Raw genomic sequence first — 17,516 nt, forward strand, 5'->3', positions numbered from 1 at the left:
AGAGTTTCAAACGTTTCGCGGTGGAGGATGTTGGAGATCCAGTGCCTTCTTGGGTAGCCTTTGAAGGATTTCCAGCCTCCCGTCTGCGACCGTTCCAGGTTAAAAAAAGAAAAAAAGAGAGAAGAAAATTCATCTCAAATCTCGATCGATTCCTCCATTTTCTTTCAAGATCCACTCATTTGATATGCTTCCGCGTGGCATTTCAACCAATCTCCTGAAAATTAGATCCTGATTCGTCGAATTAGGATTCTTAGATCGAAATTTGGAGATTTTTTTTTTTAATTTACTCATGGGGATCGATCGGAGGATTTGAGGAAGGCGCAGAAAAGAGAAGGAAATTAGTTTTCCATTTTCTTTTATTTTTGTATTTGAATTTCTATTTCCTGTGGGAAAAGATGGGGGTGATGTCGAGGAAGGTTATGCCAATCTGTGGGAGCCTGTGTTTCTTCTGCCCTTCAATGCGTGCGAGATCAAGGCAGCCTGTGAAGCGGTACAAGAAACTTCTTAGGGAGATTTTTCCTCGATCACAGGTTAGATTTTCTATTAATTTACCATTATCAATCTGGTTTTGCTTATGCCCTTCTTTCCCTCACATATATGTCTTTTAATAGACGGTATAAAACAAAGAGACCTTTTTTCTTTTCTTTTTTTTAATTTTAAGATAACAATAACACCCAAAATCATTAAGCAAATATCACAATACCGATATTAAGACAGAAAAATCAAACATAAAATAAGGAGACCTTAATTATGTGATGAAGTTCGATTTGAAAAAAAAAATAAAATCAAATGGTTGCATCTTTTGCGATATATGATTGCTTTTATAGAGTAAGACTGATTGGCCTGTGCTTTCAGAAAAATAATAAGGCTTTTGGGATTTCTAATTTTTGTAGAATATCAGAAAAAAATCATGAAAAGATGATCACGTGGATACAAAAGAGTTCTTAATTTTCAATGCACTATGAAAGAACCCATTTTTCAAAATTTGAAAATTCTAATAAGTACTAAAAATTTCAAAATGACAATTTATTCTTCTCTACTCTTAAAAGTGGTTAAAAGCTAAATGTAGCTAACATTGCCTTTGATGCATGTGACTTAGCTGGGGAAGGGGGCTCACCACTGACGAGATTATGCCAGATAAATTTGAGGAAGACTTAATTTGAATAATAGATTAAGTTAGAGTTTAATATATGAAAATCTATTATAATATATATTAATACATGTATATAATTAATACATTTATATATTATATACAAAATAATTTGTTTTATATATATTACTGAAAAACGTATATATAAATTAAGTTCATATTAATAATAGATTATATAGTTAGTCTAATTATAGATTAGTCTGTAATGTATATATAAATATATTATATATATTATACATTTATTATACATTATACGTTAATGTAATATAGATAATGTATATATAATATATTATAAATATATATTATAGTAATTAATAAATTAACATATATAAATATATATTATAATTTGTATATTTATAATTTGTAATTATATTATATATATATATATAATTAATATAAATATACTATATTATAATATATTAATATATATAATGTATATAATATATTTATAATTTATAATATATATAATTAAGGTCTTCATCAACACGTATATACATTATATTAATATACTATTAATTATAAATTATATATAATAAATAATTATAATTATAATATATATTTATAATATAATTTATATATGACCTTAATTACTGAAATTAATTATAATGTATATAAAAATTAATATAAATATTTATATTAATTTATAAACATATTTATATATACATATATTTATAATACAAATAATATATATGTATTATAATTACATATAATTATAAATATATATTATAATATATAAATATATGTTATAATTATAATATTTTATATAATTATATATTTATAAATACTATATTTATATAATTATAATTATTATAATTAATAGTATATATTTATATGACCTTAATAGTATATATATATTAATATATATATATATATATACTAAATACATATACTATATTATACATATATGACCTTAATAATGTATACTATTAAGGTCATATAAATAGAGTCAATGGGGAGACAACACATGGACCAACGACCAATTGCATTGCATTAAGCAACAGAATGATGTCACTTTCATTTTTTTTTTTCTAAAGGCAAAGCGGCGTGGGAGGCAATATTATATCATATTTATGGCCATTATAGAAAAAACCAATAGGAGAGCGACTTGTGCCATCTCACGAGAAATACAAGGTGGATAAAAAGATCTTCAAGCTACTTATAGTACCTTTTGTAGAATCATAACTAACGCAAATTCAATTTTATATATCATTGGATGATCGACGAAGTAATACAGCCAAGTTATCCAAAGTTTAATGAGCAAAGAGAGAAATGCGGTTTTGACCATTATAGTAATGGAAGAAACATATATATGGAAGAACAAACTACAAGAAAAATTTATAAATAGCAAAAGAGATTAGTGGACTAGAACTTCCTAACAAATACTCATCCACAAATTTATCAATTTACTTTATCTAAGCTTATCCTATTAGTAGTTGTAATTCTTAACTATAGTCTTTACTTGTAATCTAAATCTATGCTCATACGCCCAATTTGTTCTCTATATAATATCATGCAGTTCTTTCAAGAGATACGTTCTTGCTTTGGATAACCGATTATGAGTTTTCCATTTTCTAATTGCACCAGTGTTTTGAAAAGTCTTTTCTTATGGAAGGTACAAAACAACCTATCTTCAAAGAAAGAATTCCACCATTTTAATCGTATGATTGTTATAAAATTATGTAAGTGGTTAAGTACGTGATGAATTTTTCCAGAATCTAGTCATATATGTTTATATTAGATGTATATGATTATTTTAGCGCTAGGGGTCGAAATTAATCGGTTTAAATCGAGTCGCTTTAGAAATCAAATAGAGCGCTAACCGATTGAATGCCATTAAAAACTTCTCATGCCCACGATAATGTTTATTTGCCATCTAACTATTAATAAGGTCACACTGACCTGGATGAGAGGAAAACACAAATATTAGCTTATCCAAAACTTTTGTGCCCATAAAGAAGTTTTTAACAGATAATCGCCGTTGTTTCCTTTGGTGTGGTCGGCCTGAGATTTGGATCTGCTTCAATTTTACGTCTCATGTCCTAAAATGAGCTGAAAAAATAGATGGACGGTGTAGATATACAACACATACATCATGGTTGGCCACGGTCATGGTCTGATCGATCTCGGTGGCCAACAAGGCATGTCTGCAAGATCAGGGACGTTTTTCGAGTGCTCCATACAGTGAATGCTGCCTAGCCCTACAAATGAATATTGCCGTATCAGGATATACATTGCGAACCAACGTCGGGCTAATTAGATCAACAGTCCAGATAATCCGAACTAGATCAACGTTGGGCCAATTAGATCAGTGGGCCACATCCACTATAACATCTATTATCATCCCAAACAACATTTAAAGACATCTTCCCTAATTGTTGAGGCAAAGCACATGAACGGCGATGATTTACTTGAGCGGCTCCGCTCTCTCACACATGTTGATGATTTTGACGTCCGCAGAGGATACACTTCGACGTCCATTGGAGCGAGCATTTCTCAAAAGAGAGAAACTTTGATACTTCGGCATGGTGTGATGGATGGTACGCACGCAGATAGAAATTACCTATAAATTGCACACGTGTCATATAAATTGTTCATTAAACTGTCCAAATCATGCTTTACAGTCTATATGCATCATGAACAAAATACTATACTTATTCGATTATCTACCTATTAGATTTTTGGACATTTATTTAACGGTTAAAATGGAAAAATATCCAATGGTCCTATTTCTATAAGAAAGTGTTCAAAATCAGAGGTTAAAATTCATAAAACAATATCAATTCTGAAAATTTAAAATTCAAACAATGATTTAGACAACTTAGTCAGTTTATTTTGATTAAGTATATTCCCTGTGTACAATTCTTAGTACCTGTGTATCAGGCGTCCAACTCTGCCCGTGTATCAAATAACTTCCCTATTCAAAGAACCCGAGGGAGACTGAACACTATAAAAGAAAAGAGGGTGAGAGCGAGAGAGCTTCAAACATTTCGCAGTGGAGGATGTTGGAGATCCAGTGCCTTCTTGCGTAGCCTTTGAAGGATTTTCAGCCTCCCGTTTGTGACCGTTCCAGGTTAAAAAAAAGAAAAAGAGAGAGAGAAGAAAATTCATCTCAAATCTCGATCGATTCCTCCATTTTCTTTCAAGGTCCACTCCTTTGATCTATTTCCGTGCGGCATTTCAACCAATCTCCTGAAAATTAGATCCTAATTCATCGAATTAGGGTTCGTAGATCGAAATTTGGGGATTATTTTTTAATTTTTTTAAATTTACTCATTGGGATCGGTCGGAGGATTCGAGGAAGGCGTAGAGAAGAGAAGGAAATTAGTTTTTCATTTTCTTTTATTTTTGTATTTGGTTTTCTATTTTCTGTTGAGAAAGATGGGGGTAATGTCGAGGAGGGTTATGCCGATCCGTGGGAGCCTGTGCTTCTTCTGCCCTTCAATGCGTGCGAGATCAAGGCAGCCTGCAAAGCGGTACAAGAAGCTTCTTAGGAAGATTTTTCCTTGATCACAGGTTAGATTTTCTAGTAATTTACCATTATCAATCTAGTTTTACTTTTGCCCTTCTTTCCTTCACATATATGTCTTTTAATAGACGGTATAAAACAAGGAGACATTTAAAAAAAAAAAGAGATAGTAATAGCACCCAAAATCATTAAGCAAATATCACAATACTGATATTAAGACAGAAAAATCAAACACAAAACAAGGAGACCTTAATTATGTGATAAAGTTCGATCTGAAAAAAAAAACTTAGAATCAAATGGCTGCATCTTTTGCGATATAGGATTACTTTTATAGAGTAAGACTGATTGGCTTGTGTCACGCTCCAAACCCGAAAATCGGACTCACAAGAATCTCGATCACCGAATCCAGTGCCGACAGCCTCCATAGTACCCCAGTCTCGGCTTGTAGCATACATATGCCAGATTCCGATCCTGGGATCCTACAAGGAGGATTTTTTTCTCTTTTTTTTCAATACACATTTAACTCATAATAAGCATAACCACAAGATTACCCAATTCACAAAGGCAACACCATCATCGCATATCCACTAATATAATCATTTGAGTACAATGCTGAAAAGAAAATACATAAATCGAAAATCAAGCTCCAGAAGTCCACTGTACGCTCCAAGCTTCACACTACTGTAACCTAACATCACCTACACGCATCTATCGTGCATAAGCTTATAGAAAGCTTGGAGGGTGGTGGAAGTGTGTGCACAAGGTAAGTGCCAAGTATTCAATACAATGCTGCAGTCATACAATACCAAAAATACTGATAATCCATAAATTGTATAATGTCGGTATAAATAGAAATACTGACAAGATCATGAATTATCAGAGTAAACAGAAATACTGATAAGATCAAGAATTATCAGAGTAAACAGAAATACTGACAAGATCATAAATCATACGATAATAGAGTAAGCGGAAATACTAAGTCATACAATATTAGAATACGCGATACAAATCAACTATGCAAATGAGGAGTCATAGAGGGCCAAATATCAGATGCAGAGGATACAATGCAATATACATTCCTAATGAGTAACACAAATAGCGTCAGCCATACCTAGACCATATAAATGCAGAAACACAATAACCCAAATTGTCATATGCCACGGATGTAATGCAACATGCGGTGCGAATGGAATGACCATACTAGAGTGTGAAGTTGGGATGGTAGTACGTAGTATCACAGGCTATGGGGTCCATCACATTAGACTTCTATCCAAACTAGTCTCATACCTAATTTGGATAGTCAGACTCAATGTGGTAAACTCCTTATCTCAGGTTAGTCGCGCGCCCCAACCGAAATCCCGGCCATTGCGAAGATACACGTAACAAATAGTTGCGCACCACCGGCCCGAGTGGATAGTGAATGAATGAATAAATGAGTATGCAACTCCTGATCAATAAGTCCACATATCAGTATAGTTCCTCTCTGGGATCATCATCGAGGTTTAGTACACTCCAAATGGCACTGCCCCTCTCCTAGTAGCAAAGTCCAAGTAAGCGTAAGAAACCTCACTATCCGCCTGGCCAATAGTCTGCCAATACTTATTCGGCACGTCGATAGCAGACCCATTCACGAGCTGGTCAAACTCAGCCTAGTAATGTCCCTTACTCTCGGGCGGGTAAGGCCACACCCCCTCCCAACCGACCACGATACAGTGGGAGACGCGGCCTCCTGGTATTCGGCACTCGGGAACTCATGTATCCACTCAATCTCGACGTTAGGGCATCCTCTGATACCAAGAGGGTTTAATGATTTTCACCCAGGGCCATCTATGGCAACCCGATGCTAGAACAAATTTTCGGTGTCCCGTCTGGCCATCCACGATATGCTTGTGGAGGCTACGGCCCTAATGTCGCCAAGGCGTACAGTTATCATAATGCAATATGCATGAGTCATACAATCCAGTTATGCATCAATCCTGCGCATACCGTGCACTCATGTGAGATAACTTCCGCCTATCAGGGAGTCTCATAGTAACATGCTCAATGACATATGCAATGATTAACCACATCTCATAACAAACATGTAAATGATGCGTATGGGCATGTATCATGATGCTATGCTATTATGTACTCATAATCGGTATCAATAACCGGCATCAACAATCGGCCTTGATATTGTGGACATTTAACTAACATTGCCCCCAAGGAATGGCTCACATAGAGTGGACCCATGGCCTCATACAAGGGCCAAATATACAACACTATGGGTCTCACTCAAGAGCTTAATACACATCACGATGGGCCTCTCTCACGGGCCTAATCTACATCACAACGGGCTCCATCACCTGACCCTCAAATGCATCATAATGGGCTTCATCACATAGGCCTTATATACATCACATTGGGCCTTAGACACGGGCTGAATACACATCACGTCGGGTCTCAAATATGGGCCGCATATACATCACATTAGGCCCCGACAATCGGAATCGGTAATCGGTCATGACAAATCAGAATTGGTAATCGGCCTCAGTCAATAATCGGCAATCGGTCACGACAAATCAGAATCAGTACTCGGCCTCGATCGATAATTGGCAATCGGCCACGACAAATCAGAATCGGTAATCAGCCTCGATCGATAATTAGCAATCGGCCACGGCAAATCACAATCGGTAATCAGCATCAATAATTGGAATTGGTGAGAATGGGCCTAATAAAGCCTAAGAGAAGGTCATAATGTGGACATCCAACCATCATTGTCCATCAATGTGGACATTTAACCAACATTGCTCCCAAGGAGTGGTCCACATAGAGCTATTCATATAGTGGGCCCATGGCCCCACATAAGGGCCTAACATATATCGTCATGGGCCTCAATTACATCAAATAGGCCTAATCAATCAAATGGGCCAAATCAAATCGGCCGAATCAAATGGGACGGTACAAATGGGCCGAATCAAATGAGCTGGTACAAATGGGCCGATCAAATGGGCTGAATCAAATGGGCCGAATCAAATGGTCCGGAAATACATCAAAATGGACCACGACATATAGGCCCAAAATACATCTCCATGGGCCTTACTAGATGGGCTAGAAATATATCAAAATGGGCCATGACTTATAAGCCTAAAATACATCTCCATGGGCCACGACCCATGGACCTCAGTACATCATGATGGGTCGCAACCCATGGACCTCAAGTACATCAAGTGGGACGCATCGATGGACCGCACCAATGGGCCTCCTATACACAATAGATGGGCCCTATACATGGGCCTTAAATATATAACAAGTGGGCCCTACACATGGGTCTAAATACATCATAGGTGGGCCCTGCACGTGGGCCTCAAATATACACCATGATGGGCCTCGTATACATCACAACGGGCTTCGCCCATGGGCCTCAAATACAACAAGTGGGCCATATCAATGGGCCGAATATACATTACAATGATCCTCAGTGCATGGCCCGAAAATTATATCATGATGGCTGCACAAGTGGATGGCATAGATGAAACACGTACAACATGGTGGACCCACATCTACCCCGTTTGAACGGATGGTGTAAATATATACGACATACTACAAGGTGGGCCCCATCCATCCAGCAAACGGACTATGCGGATAAAAAATACATACATCGTGATGGCCTCACGTCCAGACCCTCAACGGATTTCTTGATTAAAACACATACCCACCATGCATATCTAGACGGTGGAGAGCATGGACAAACACATGCATCATGTGGAGTCCACACATGTGTGGGTCGCACGGCTACTATGCGGCAAGGATACAATACATATATCATGTGTGGCCCACATGAGTTTCGAATCTACTTCAGCTAAGGCCCATGCCCAATGAGTGGGTCCACTAGGAAGGTGAAGCCACATCACAAATGACGTGAAGAGAATGGACATCAGAATGAAGCATGCACCAGGGTGTGGTCCACTTGCTAGTAGATCTGTCTTATTTTTCTTCCCAAGCCTTAGCATGAACTTGCCAAATGGATGGACGGTTCGGATGGAACACATTTATCATGGTGGGGCTGCTGGCCGTCCAACAGATGGACGGCCCTGATATAACACATACTGTGATGGGGCCCACAGAATTTGCCGACGTCGATACCCCAGTGATATAGCTGGTGTGACGTACACCAATCAATCCGTCCAGCAGGTGGGTCCCACATGGGGCCCACCACGTACATACATACATATATATATTATTTTTATCAGTATCATCTTATTATTATTATTATTATTATTATTATTTTGTGACCATCGTCCAGACCACGAGCAGGGTGGACGGTGATAAAACATAGACATTAGGGTGGGCCACTGCACGAACAGTGGAACGACAACACTACGCCATGGTAGGGCCTTATATGGCACCGTCCAGATGGATGGTGCAGATGAATCACATACAATTAAGGTGGGTCCCACCAGGGAGACGGACGGTGTGCATTTTTCCAGCCCACAGCAATGGGTTAGCTGCCAAGGTGGGTGGGTCCCACGTGGTGCCCCACCATAACATTGTTTATTTTAATATATATATATAATTTTATTATTATTATTATTTCTTACAAACCAGCGTCCAGACCAGCGGTCTTCTTAATTTAGACGGACGGTGTGGATAATCCATATCCCTCACGGTGGCAGTGTGCACTGCCCAATCACTCCACCACCGTCTAGATTATCTGGACGGTGTGGATTGAACAAGTACAACATGGTGTGGCCCACATAACGGTGGCATCAATACATCAAAGTGGGCCATGAATGGACGGTGTTGGATATACAACAAATACATCAAGGTGGCCCTGCACGCTGCAAACGAACCAGGCACCATCCAAACAGTTCCATCACCGTCCAGACAATCTGGACGGTGTGGATAAGGCAAATACATCATGTGGACCCACAGAACCTATTGACGTCAGTTAGTAGATGGGCCTCACCAAATGAACGGCTTAGATATCACATACGTCATAGGAGGTGGGCCCCACCCGACCATTAACGTCAGTAGCTGCTGCTGCTGCAGTGGCAAGGAATGCACGGCGTGAATGATGCCCACACCATATGGTGGGGACCCACCGTTTCAAACGAATGGGTGGTTGGGGTGGAAGGTGGGTCCCATGTGTATGGACCATATTCAACCGAGGTGTGTGGACTCACATGCTTAGGAGGAAGCTGATATTTGTGTTTTACCCATGTCCAGCAGCGATTGCTGCTCGACAGTGCACATACCACCCCCATGAACGGTAGGGTCTACATCAATGGATGGCGTGGATAAGGTCACATGCATCAGGTGGGCCGCACGGTCGTCAAGAGAGAGGGAAAGAGAGGGAGAAAGAGAGAGAGAGGGAAGGAGACGTTGGAGATGGGAGGGACCCTGCCACTATGGGTCCCTCAATGCAATGCATACATCAAGTGGGTCCCATCGATTGTAGGCCCACAAATGATCAAATTCATACAAATAAAACAAAAGAAAACACCCACCGTATGATATTCTCTTCTTTCTTCCGCCAACACAATTTAGAGCTCCAAGGGGTAGATTTTAACGGTTGAGATTAATTTTGGAGGTTGGGATCGGGTGGTAGGGAGTGGGCCACATTAAGCTCCTCCATGGAAGCCATGGACGTTGGAGCTCTTAGGATTGTTTTTGGAGAATGAGAGAGATGAGAGAGAGTGATGTAAGAGAAGTGATGTGAGAGAGGGATGGTTAGGTGATATGAAAATTGACTTTTGGGGGTTGCTTTTGTACTTGGGAATGGGAAGAGTAAGGGGTTGAGTGATGGGTGTACTTTTGACAAGTGAGGTGATTGATGTGATGGATTCTCTTGCATTTTGCAATGCGCGGCTTTTTTCTCGAACTGAACGCGGGTCCACATCTCCTGCCCAGGGTACGCATCAGCGTGCAAGACGCTGCATCGGAACCGCGACGACGGCACGGTTGCACTGGTACAAGTCTCGGGTCGAGCCGACTCTGATATACGGGAAATGTCTCAGGGTCGTACGTAAACGCCGATAACCGATCGTGGGTCGCCGAAATTTAACCGGGATGACCGGCGAAGCCTATGGAACAGTACAGGCTAGGATATGGGTCTTACAGCTTGTGCTTCCATAAAAATAATAAGGCTTTTAGGATTTTCAATCTTTGTATAATATCAGAAAAAAATCATGAAAAGATGCTCACGTGGATATAAAAGAGTTCTTATTTTTCAATGTACTATGAAAGAACTCATTTTCTAAAATTTGAAAATTTTATTAGGTACTAGAAATTCTAAAATGACAAATTATTCTTCTCTGCTCTTCAAAGTGGCTAAAAGCTAAATGTAGCTAACATTGCCTTTGATGCATGGGACTTAGCTGGGGAAGGGGTCTCACCACTGACGAGATTATGACAGGAAAATTTGAGGAAGACTTAATTTAAATAATAGATTAAGTTAGAGTTTAATATATGAAAATTTATTATAATATATATTAATACATGTATATAATTAATAGAATTATATATTATATACAAAATAATGTTTTTTTACATATATTACTGAAAAACGTATATATAAATTAAAGTCATATTAATAATAGATTATGTAGTTAGTCAAATTATAGATTAGTCTATAATGTATATATAAATATATTATATACATTATACATTTGTTATACATTATACATTATACATTAATGTATATTAACTATATATAATTTAATGTATAATGTATATATAATATATTATAAATAAATATTATAGTAATTAACAAATTAACATATATAAATATATATTATAACTTGTATATTTATAATTTGTAATTATATATATAATTAATATAAATATATTATATTATAATATATTAATATATAATGTATATAATATATTTATAATATATGTAATTAAGGTCTTCATCAACAAGTATATACATTATATTAATATACTATTAATTATAAATTATATATAATAATGTATATTTATTATATATACATTATAATTATAATATATATTTATAAATACTATATTTATATAATTATAATTATTATAATTAATAGTATATGACCTTAATACTATAATACTATAATACATATATGATCTTAATATTTATATATTAATAGTATATATTAAGGTCATATACTATTAAGGTCATAAATAGTATATGATCTTAATAGTATTATAGTATTATAATACTATAATACTAGGCCTTAATAGTATATGACCTTACTAGTATACTATTAAGGTCATATACTATAATACATATGTGATTTATATTATATACTAGTAAGGTCAAAAATAATTATAATTATTATAATTAATAATATATATTTATATGACTTTAATAGTATATATATTAATATATATACTAAATACATATACTATATTATATATATATATATATATGACCTTAATAATATATACTATTAAGGTCATATAAATAGAGTTAATGGGGAGACAACACATGTACCAACGACCGATTGCTTTGCATTAGGCAACATAATGATATCACTTTCACTTTTTTCTAAAGGCAAAGCGGCGTGGGAAGCAATATCATACTATATTTCTGGCTATTATAGAAAAAATCAATAGAAGAAAGACATGTGACATCTCACGAGAAATACGAGGTGGATAAAAAGATTTTTAAGATACTTGTAATATCTTTTGCGGAATCATAACCAACATATATCCAATTTTACATTTCATTGGATGATCGACGAAGTAATGCAGCCGAGTTATCCAAAGTTTAATGAGCAAAGAGAGAAATGCGGTTTTGACCATTATAATAATGGAAGAAACATATATATGGAAGAATAAACTACAAGAGAAATATATAAATAGCAAAAGAGATTAGTAAATCAGAACTTCCTAACAAACAATCATTCACAAATTTATCAATTTACTTTATCTAAGCTTATCTTATGAGTAGTTGTAATTCTTAGCTATAGTCTTTACTTGTAATCTAAATCTATGCTCATACACCTAATTTGTTCTCTATATAATATCATGTAGTTCTTTCGAGAGATACGTTCTTGTTTCGGGTGACCGATTGTAAGTTTTCCTTTTTTCTAATTGCACCAGTGTTTTGAAAAGTCTTTTCTTATGTAAGGTACAAAACAACCTATCTTTAGAGAAAGAATTCCACCATTTTAATCGTATGAATGTTATAAAATTATGTAAGTGGTTAAGTAAGCGACGAATTTTTTCAGAATCTAGTCATACATGTTTATATTAGATGTATATGATTATTTTAGCACTAGGGGTCGAAGTTAATCGGTTTGAATCAAGTCGCTTTAGAAATCAAACAAAGCAACAACCGATTGAATGCCATTAAAAACTTTCTAGGCCCACGGTAATGTTTATTTGCCATCTAAGTATTAATAAGGTCACACTGACCTAGATAAGAGGAAAACACAAATATTAGCTTATCCAAAACTTTTGTGCCCATGAAAAAGTTTTTAACAGATAATTGCCGTTATTTCCTTTAGTGTGGTCGGTCTGAGATTTGGATCTGCTTCAATTTTACGTCACATGTCCTAAAACGAGCTGAAAAAATGGATGGACGGTGTAGATATACAACACATACATCATGGTTGGCCATGGTCACGGTCTGATAGATCTCGGTGGCCAATAAGGCACGTCCGCAAGATCATGGATGTTTTTTGAGTGCTCCACACAACGAATGCTGCTTAGCCCCACAGATGAAGATTTCTGTATCAGGATATACATTGCGAACCAATGTCGGGTTAATTAGATCAACGGTCCAGATAATCTGAGCTAAATCAATGTCGGCCCAATTAGATCAGTGGGCCACATCCACCATAACATTTACTATCATCTGAAACAACATTTGAAGATGTCCACCCTGATTTTTTATGTAAAGCACATGAACGGCGGCGATTTACTTGAGCGGCTCTACTCTCTCACGCGTGTTAATGATTTTGATGACCGCGGAGGATGCACTTCGACGTCCATTGGAGCGAGCATTTCTCAAAAGAGAGAAACTTTGATACTCCGGCATAGTGTGATGGATGGTATGCACGCAGATAGAAATTACCTATAAATTGCACATGTGTCATATAAATAGTTTATTAAACTGTTCAAATCATGCTTTACAATATATATGCATCATGAACGAAATACTATACTTATTCAATTATCTACCTATCAGATTTTTAGACATTTATTTAAAGGTTAAAATAGAAAAATACCCAATAGTCGTATTTCTACAAGAAAGTGTCTAAAATCAGAGGTTAGAATTCATAAAACAATATTAATTCTGAAAATTTAAAATTTAAATAATGATTTAGACAACTTAGTCAGTCTATTTTGATTAAGTATATTCCTCGTGTACAAGTTCTTAGTGCCTGTGCATCAGGCATCCAACTCTGCCCATGTATTAAATAACTTCCCTATTCAAAGAATCCGCGGGAGACCGAACGTTATAAAAGAAAAGAGGGTGAGAGCGAGAGAGCTTCAAACGTTTCGCGGTGGAGGATGTTGGAGATCTAGTGCCTTCTTGCGTAGCCTTTGAAAGATTTTCAGCCTCCCGTCTGCGACCGTTCCAAGTGAAAAAAAGAAAGAAAAAAAAAAGAGATAAGAAAATCCATCTCAAATCTCGATTGATTCCTCCATTTTCTTTCAAGATCCAGTACTCATTTGATTTACTTCCCCGCGGCATTTTAACCAATCTCCTAAAAATTAGATCCTGATTTGTCGAATTAAGATCCTTAGATCAAAATTCTGGGATTATTTTTTATTTTTTATTTATTTTTACCCATTGGGATCGGTCAGAGGATTTGAGGAAGGCGCAGAGAAGAGAAGGAAATTAGTTTTTCATATTTTTTTATTTTTGTATTTGGATTTTTGTTTCCTTCGAGAAAAGATGGGGGTGATGTCGAGGAAGGTTATGCCGATCTATGGGAGCCTGTGCTTCTTCTGCCCTTCAATGCGTGCGAGATCAAGGCAGCCTGTAAAGCGGTACAAGAAGCTTCTTAGAGAGATTTTTCCTCGATCATAGGTTAGATTTTCTATTAATTTACCATTATCAATTTGGTTTTGCTTATGCTCTTCTTTCCCTCACGTATATCTTTTAATAGACGGTATAAAACAAGAAGACTTTTTTTTATTTAAAAAAGATAGCAATAACACCCAAAATCATTAAGCAAATATCACAATACTGATATTAAGACAAAAATCATACATAAAACAAAGAAACTTTAATTATGTGATGAAGTTCGATCTGAAAAAAAGAAAGAAAAAATAATCAAATGGCTGCATCTTTTGTGATATAAGATTACTTTTATAGAGTAAAACTGATTGGCTTATGCTTCCAAAAAAATAATAAGGTTTTTGAAATTTCTAATCTTTGTAGAATTAAAAAAAAAAAAAAATCATGAAAAAATGCTCATGTGGATACAAAAGAGTCCTTACTTTTCAATATACTATGAAAGAATCTATTTTTCAAAATTTGAAAATTCTAGTAAATACTATAAATTTCAAAATGACAAATTATTCTTCTCTGCTCTTAAAAGTGACCAAAAGCTAAATTTAGCTAACATTGCCTTTGATACATGGGACTTAGTTGGGGAAGGGGGCTCACCACTAATGAGATTATGGCAGGGGAATTTGAGGAAGACTTAATTTGAATAATATATTAAGTTAGAGTTTAATATATGAAAATCTATTATAATATATATTAATACATGTATATAATTAATAGATTTATATATTATATACAAAATAATTTGTTTTATATATATATTATTGAAAAACGTATATATAAATTAAGGTCATATTAATAATAGAATATATAGTTAGTCTAATTATAGATTAGTCTATAATGTATATATAAATATATTATATACATTATACATTTGTTATACATTATACATTAATGTAATATAGATAATGTATAATGTATATATAATATATTATAAATAAATATTATAGTAAATAACAAATTAACATATATAAATATGTATAATAATTTGTATATTTATAATTTGTAATTATACTATACATATATAATTAATATAAATATATTATATTATAATATATTAATATATATAATGTATATAATATATTTATATATAATATTTATAATTTATAATTTATAATATAATATATTTATAATATATATATATATAATTAAGGCCTTTTTTTTTTGGGTTAGCTTGTTGGTACATACCCATGTCAGTACACACACTCCATGTTAGCCACCCCCACTAGGGATCGATACCAAGACCTCAAGTGTTGAAACGAGGTATCTTCACTCAGTCTGTCAATTGAACTATGGATCTGGGTGTTATGTATATAATTAAGGTCTTCATCAACATGTATATACGTTATATTAATATACTATTAATTATAAATTATATATAATAATGTATATTTATTATATATACATTATTATATATAATAATTTATATATAATAAATTATTATAATTATAATATAATTTTTCTATACGACCTTAATTACTGAAATTAATTATAATGTATATAAATATTTATATTAATTTATAAACATATTTATATATACATATAATTATAATATATGAATATATATATATATATATAATTATAATTATAATAATAAATATATTTATAATACATATAATATATATTTATTATAATTACATATATTTATAATTACATATAATTATAAATATATATTTATAATTATAATATATTATATAAAATTATAATATATTTATAAATACTATATTTGTGTAATTATAATTATTATAATTAATAGTATATATTTATATGACCTTAATAGTATATATTAAGGTCATATAATATTCAGGTCATAAATAGTATATGACCTTAATAGTATTATAGTATTACAATAATATAATACTATATGCCCTCAATGGTATATGGCTTTAATAGTATATTACCTTAATACATATAATACTAAGGTCATATATTAATAGTATATGACCTTACTAGTATACTATTAAGGTCATATACTATAATACATATATGATTTATATTATATACTATTAAAGTCATATACTAGTAGGGTCAAAAATAATTATAATTATTATAATTAATAGTATATATTTATATGATCTTAATAGTATATATATTAATATATATACTAAATACATATAATATATTATACATATATAACCTTAATAATATATACTATTAAGATCATATAAATAGAGTTAATGGGGAGACAACACATGGACCAACGACTGATTGCATTGCATTAGGCAACAGAATGATGTTACTTTCACTTTTTTCCTAAAGGCAAAGCGGCGTGGGGGGCAATATTATACTATATTTATAGCCATTATAGAAAAAGCCAATAGGAGAGCGACATGTGGTATCTCACGAGAAATACGAGGTGGATAAAAAGATCTTTAAGATACTTGTAGTACCTTCTGCAGAATCATAACTAGCGCAAATCCAATTTTACATGTCATTGGATGATTGACGAAGTAATGCGGTCGAGTTATCTAAAGTTTAATGAGCAAAGAGAGAAATGCGGTTTTGACCATTATAGTAATGGAAGAAACATACATATGGAAGAACAAACTACAAGAGAAATCTATAAATAACAAAAGAGATTAGTGGACTAGAACTTCCTAACAAACAATCATTCACAAATTTATCAATTTACTTTATCTAAGCTTATCCTATGAGTAGTTGTAATTCTTAACTATAGTCTTTATTTGTAATTTAAATCTATGCTTATACGTAGAGCCGGGCATCGGACCGAGTCGGATCGGATTGGGTTCAACTCGACTCAGTCCGGAATCTACATGGGCTAACTCGAATTCGGACCAATTCAGGATCGAGTCCAGGTCATCTGACTCGGACCAACCCGAACCCCTGCTTTCCTGAGCCGATCGGAGTCCGACTCGATCATGAAAACCGAGTCGGATCGGATTTGGTAAAGTTCGGATCAA

The 17,516-nt window shown here is 34.2% G+C and overlaps 1 protein-coding gene across 2 annotated transcripts in view; it reads left to right on the forward strand.

The window, feature by feature from the left end:
* The window catches only part of LOC131221589 (protein SEMI-ROLLED LEAF 2-like), a 63,169-nt gene continuing 45,653 nt past the window's right edge, over positions 1 to 17,516 (forward strand). For both annotated transcript variants that reach the window (XM_058216872.1, XM_058216875.1), the window contains exon 1: positions 1 to 530. In XM_058216872.1, the coding sequence (XP_058072855.1) occupies positions 396 to 530 (135 nt within the window). In that variant the 5' untranslated portion in view covers positions 1 to 395. The remainder of the gene's footprint in view (positions 531 to 17,516) is intronic.

The sequence above is a fragment of the Magnolia sinica genome, chromosome 1, assembly GCF_029962835.1.
Source record: "Magnolia sinica isolate HGM2019 chromosome 1, MsV1, whole genome shotgun sequence".
NCBI classification, from domain to species: domain Eukaryota; kingdom Viridiplantae; phylum Streptophyta; class Magnoliopsida; order Magnoliales; family Magnoliaceae; genus Magnolia; species Magnolia sinica.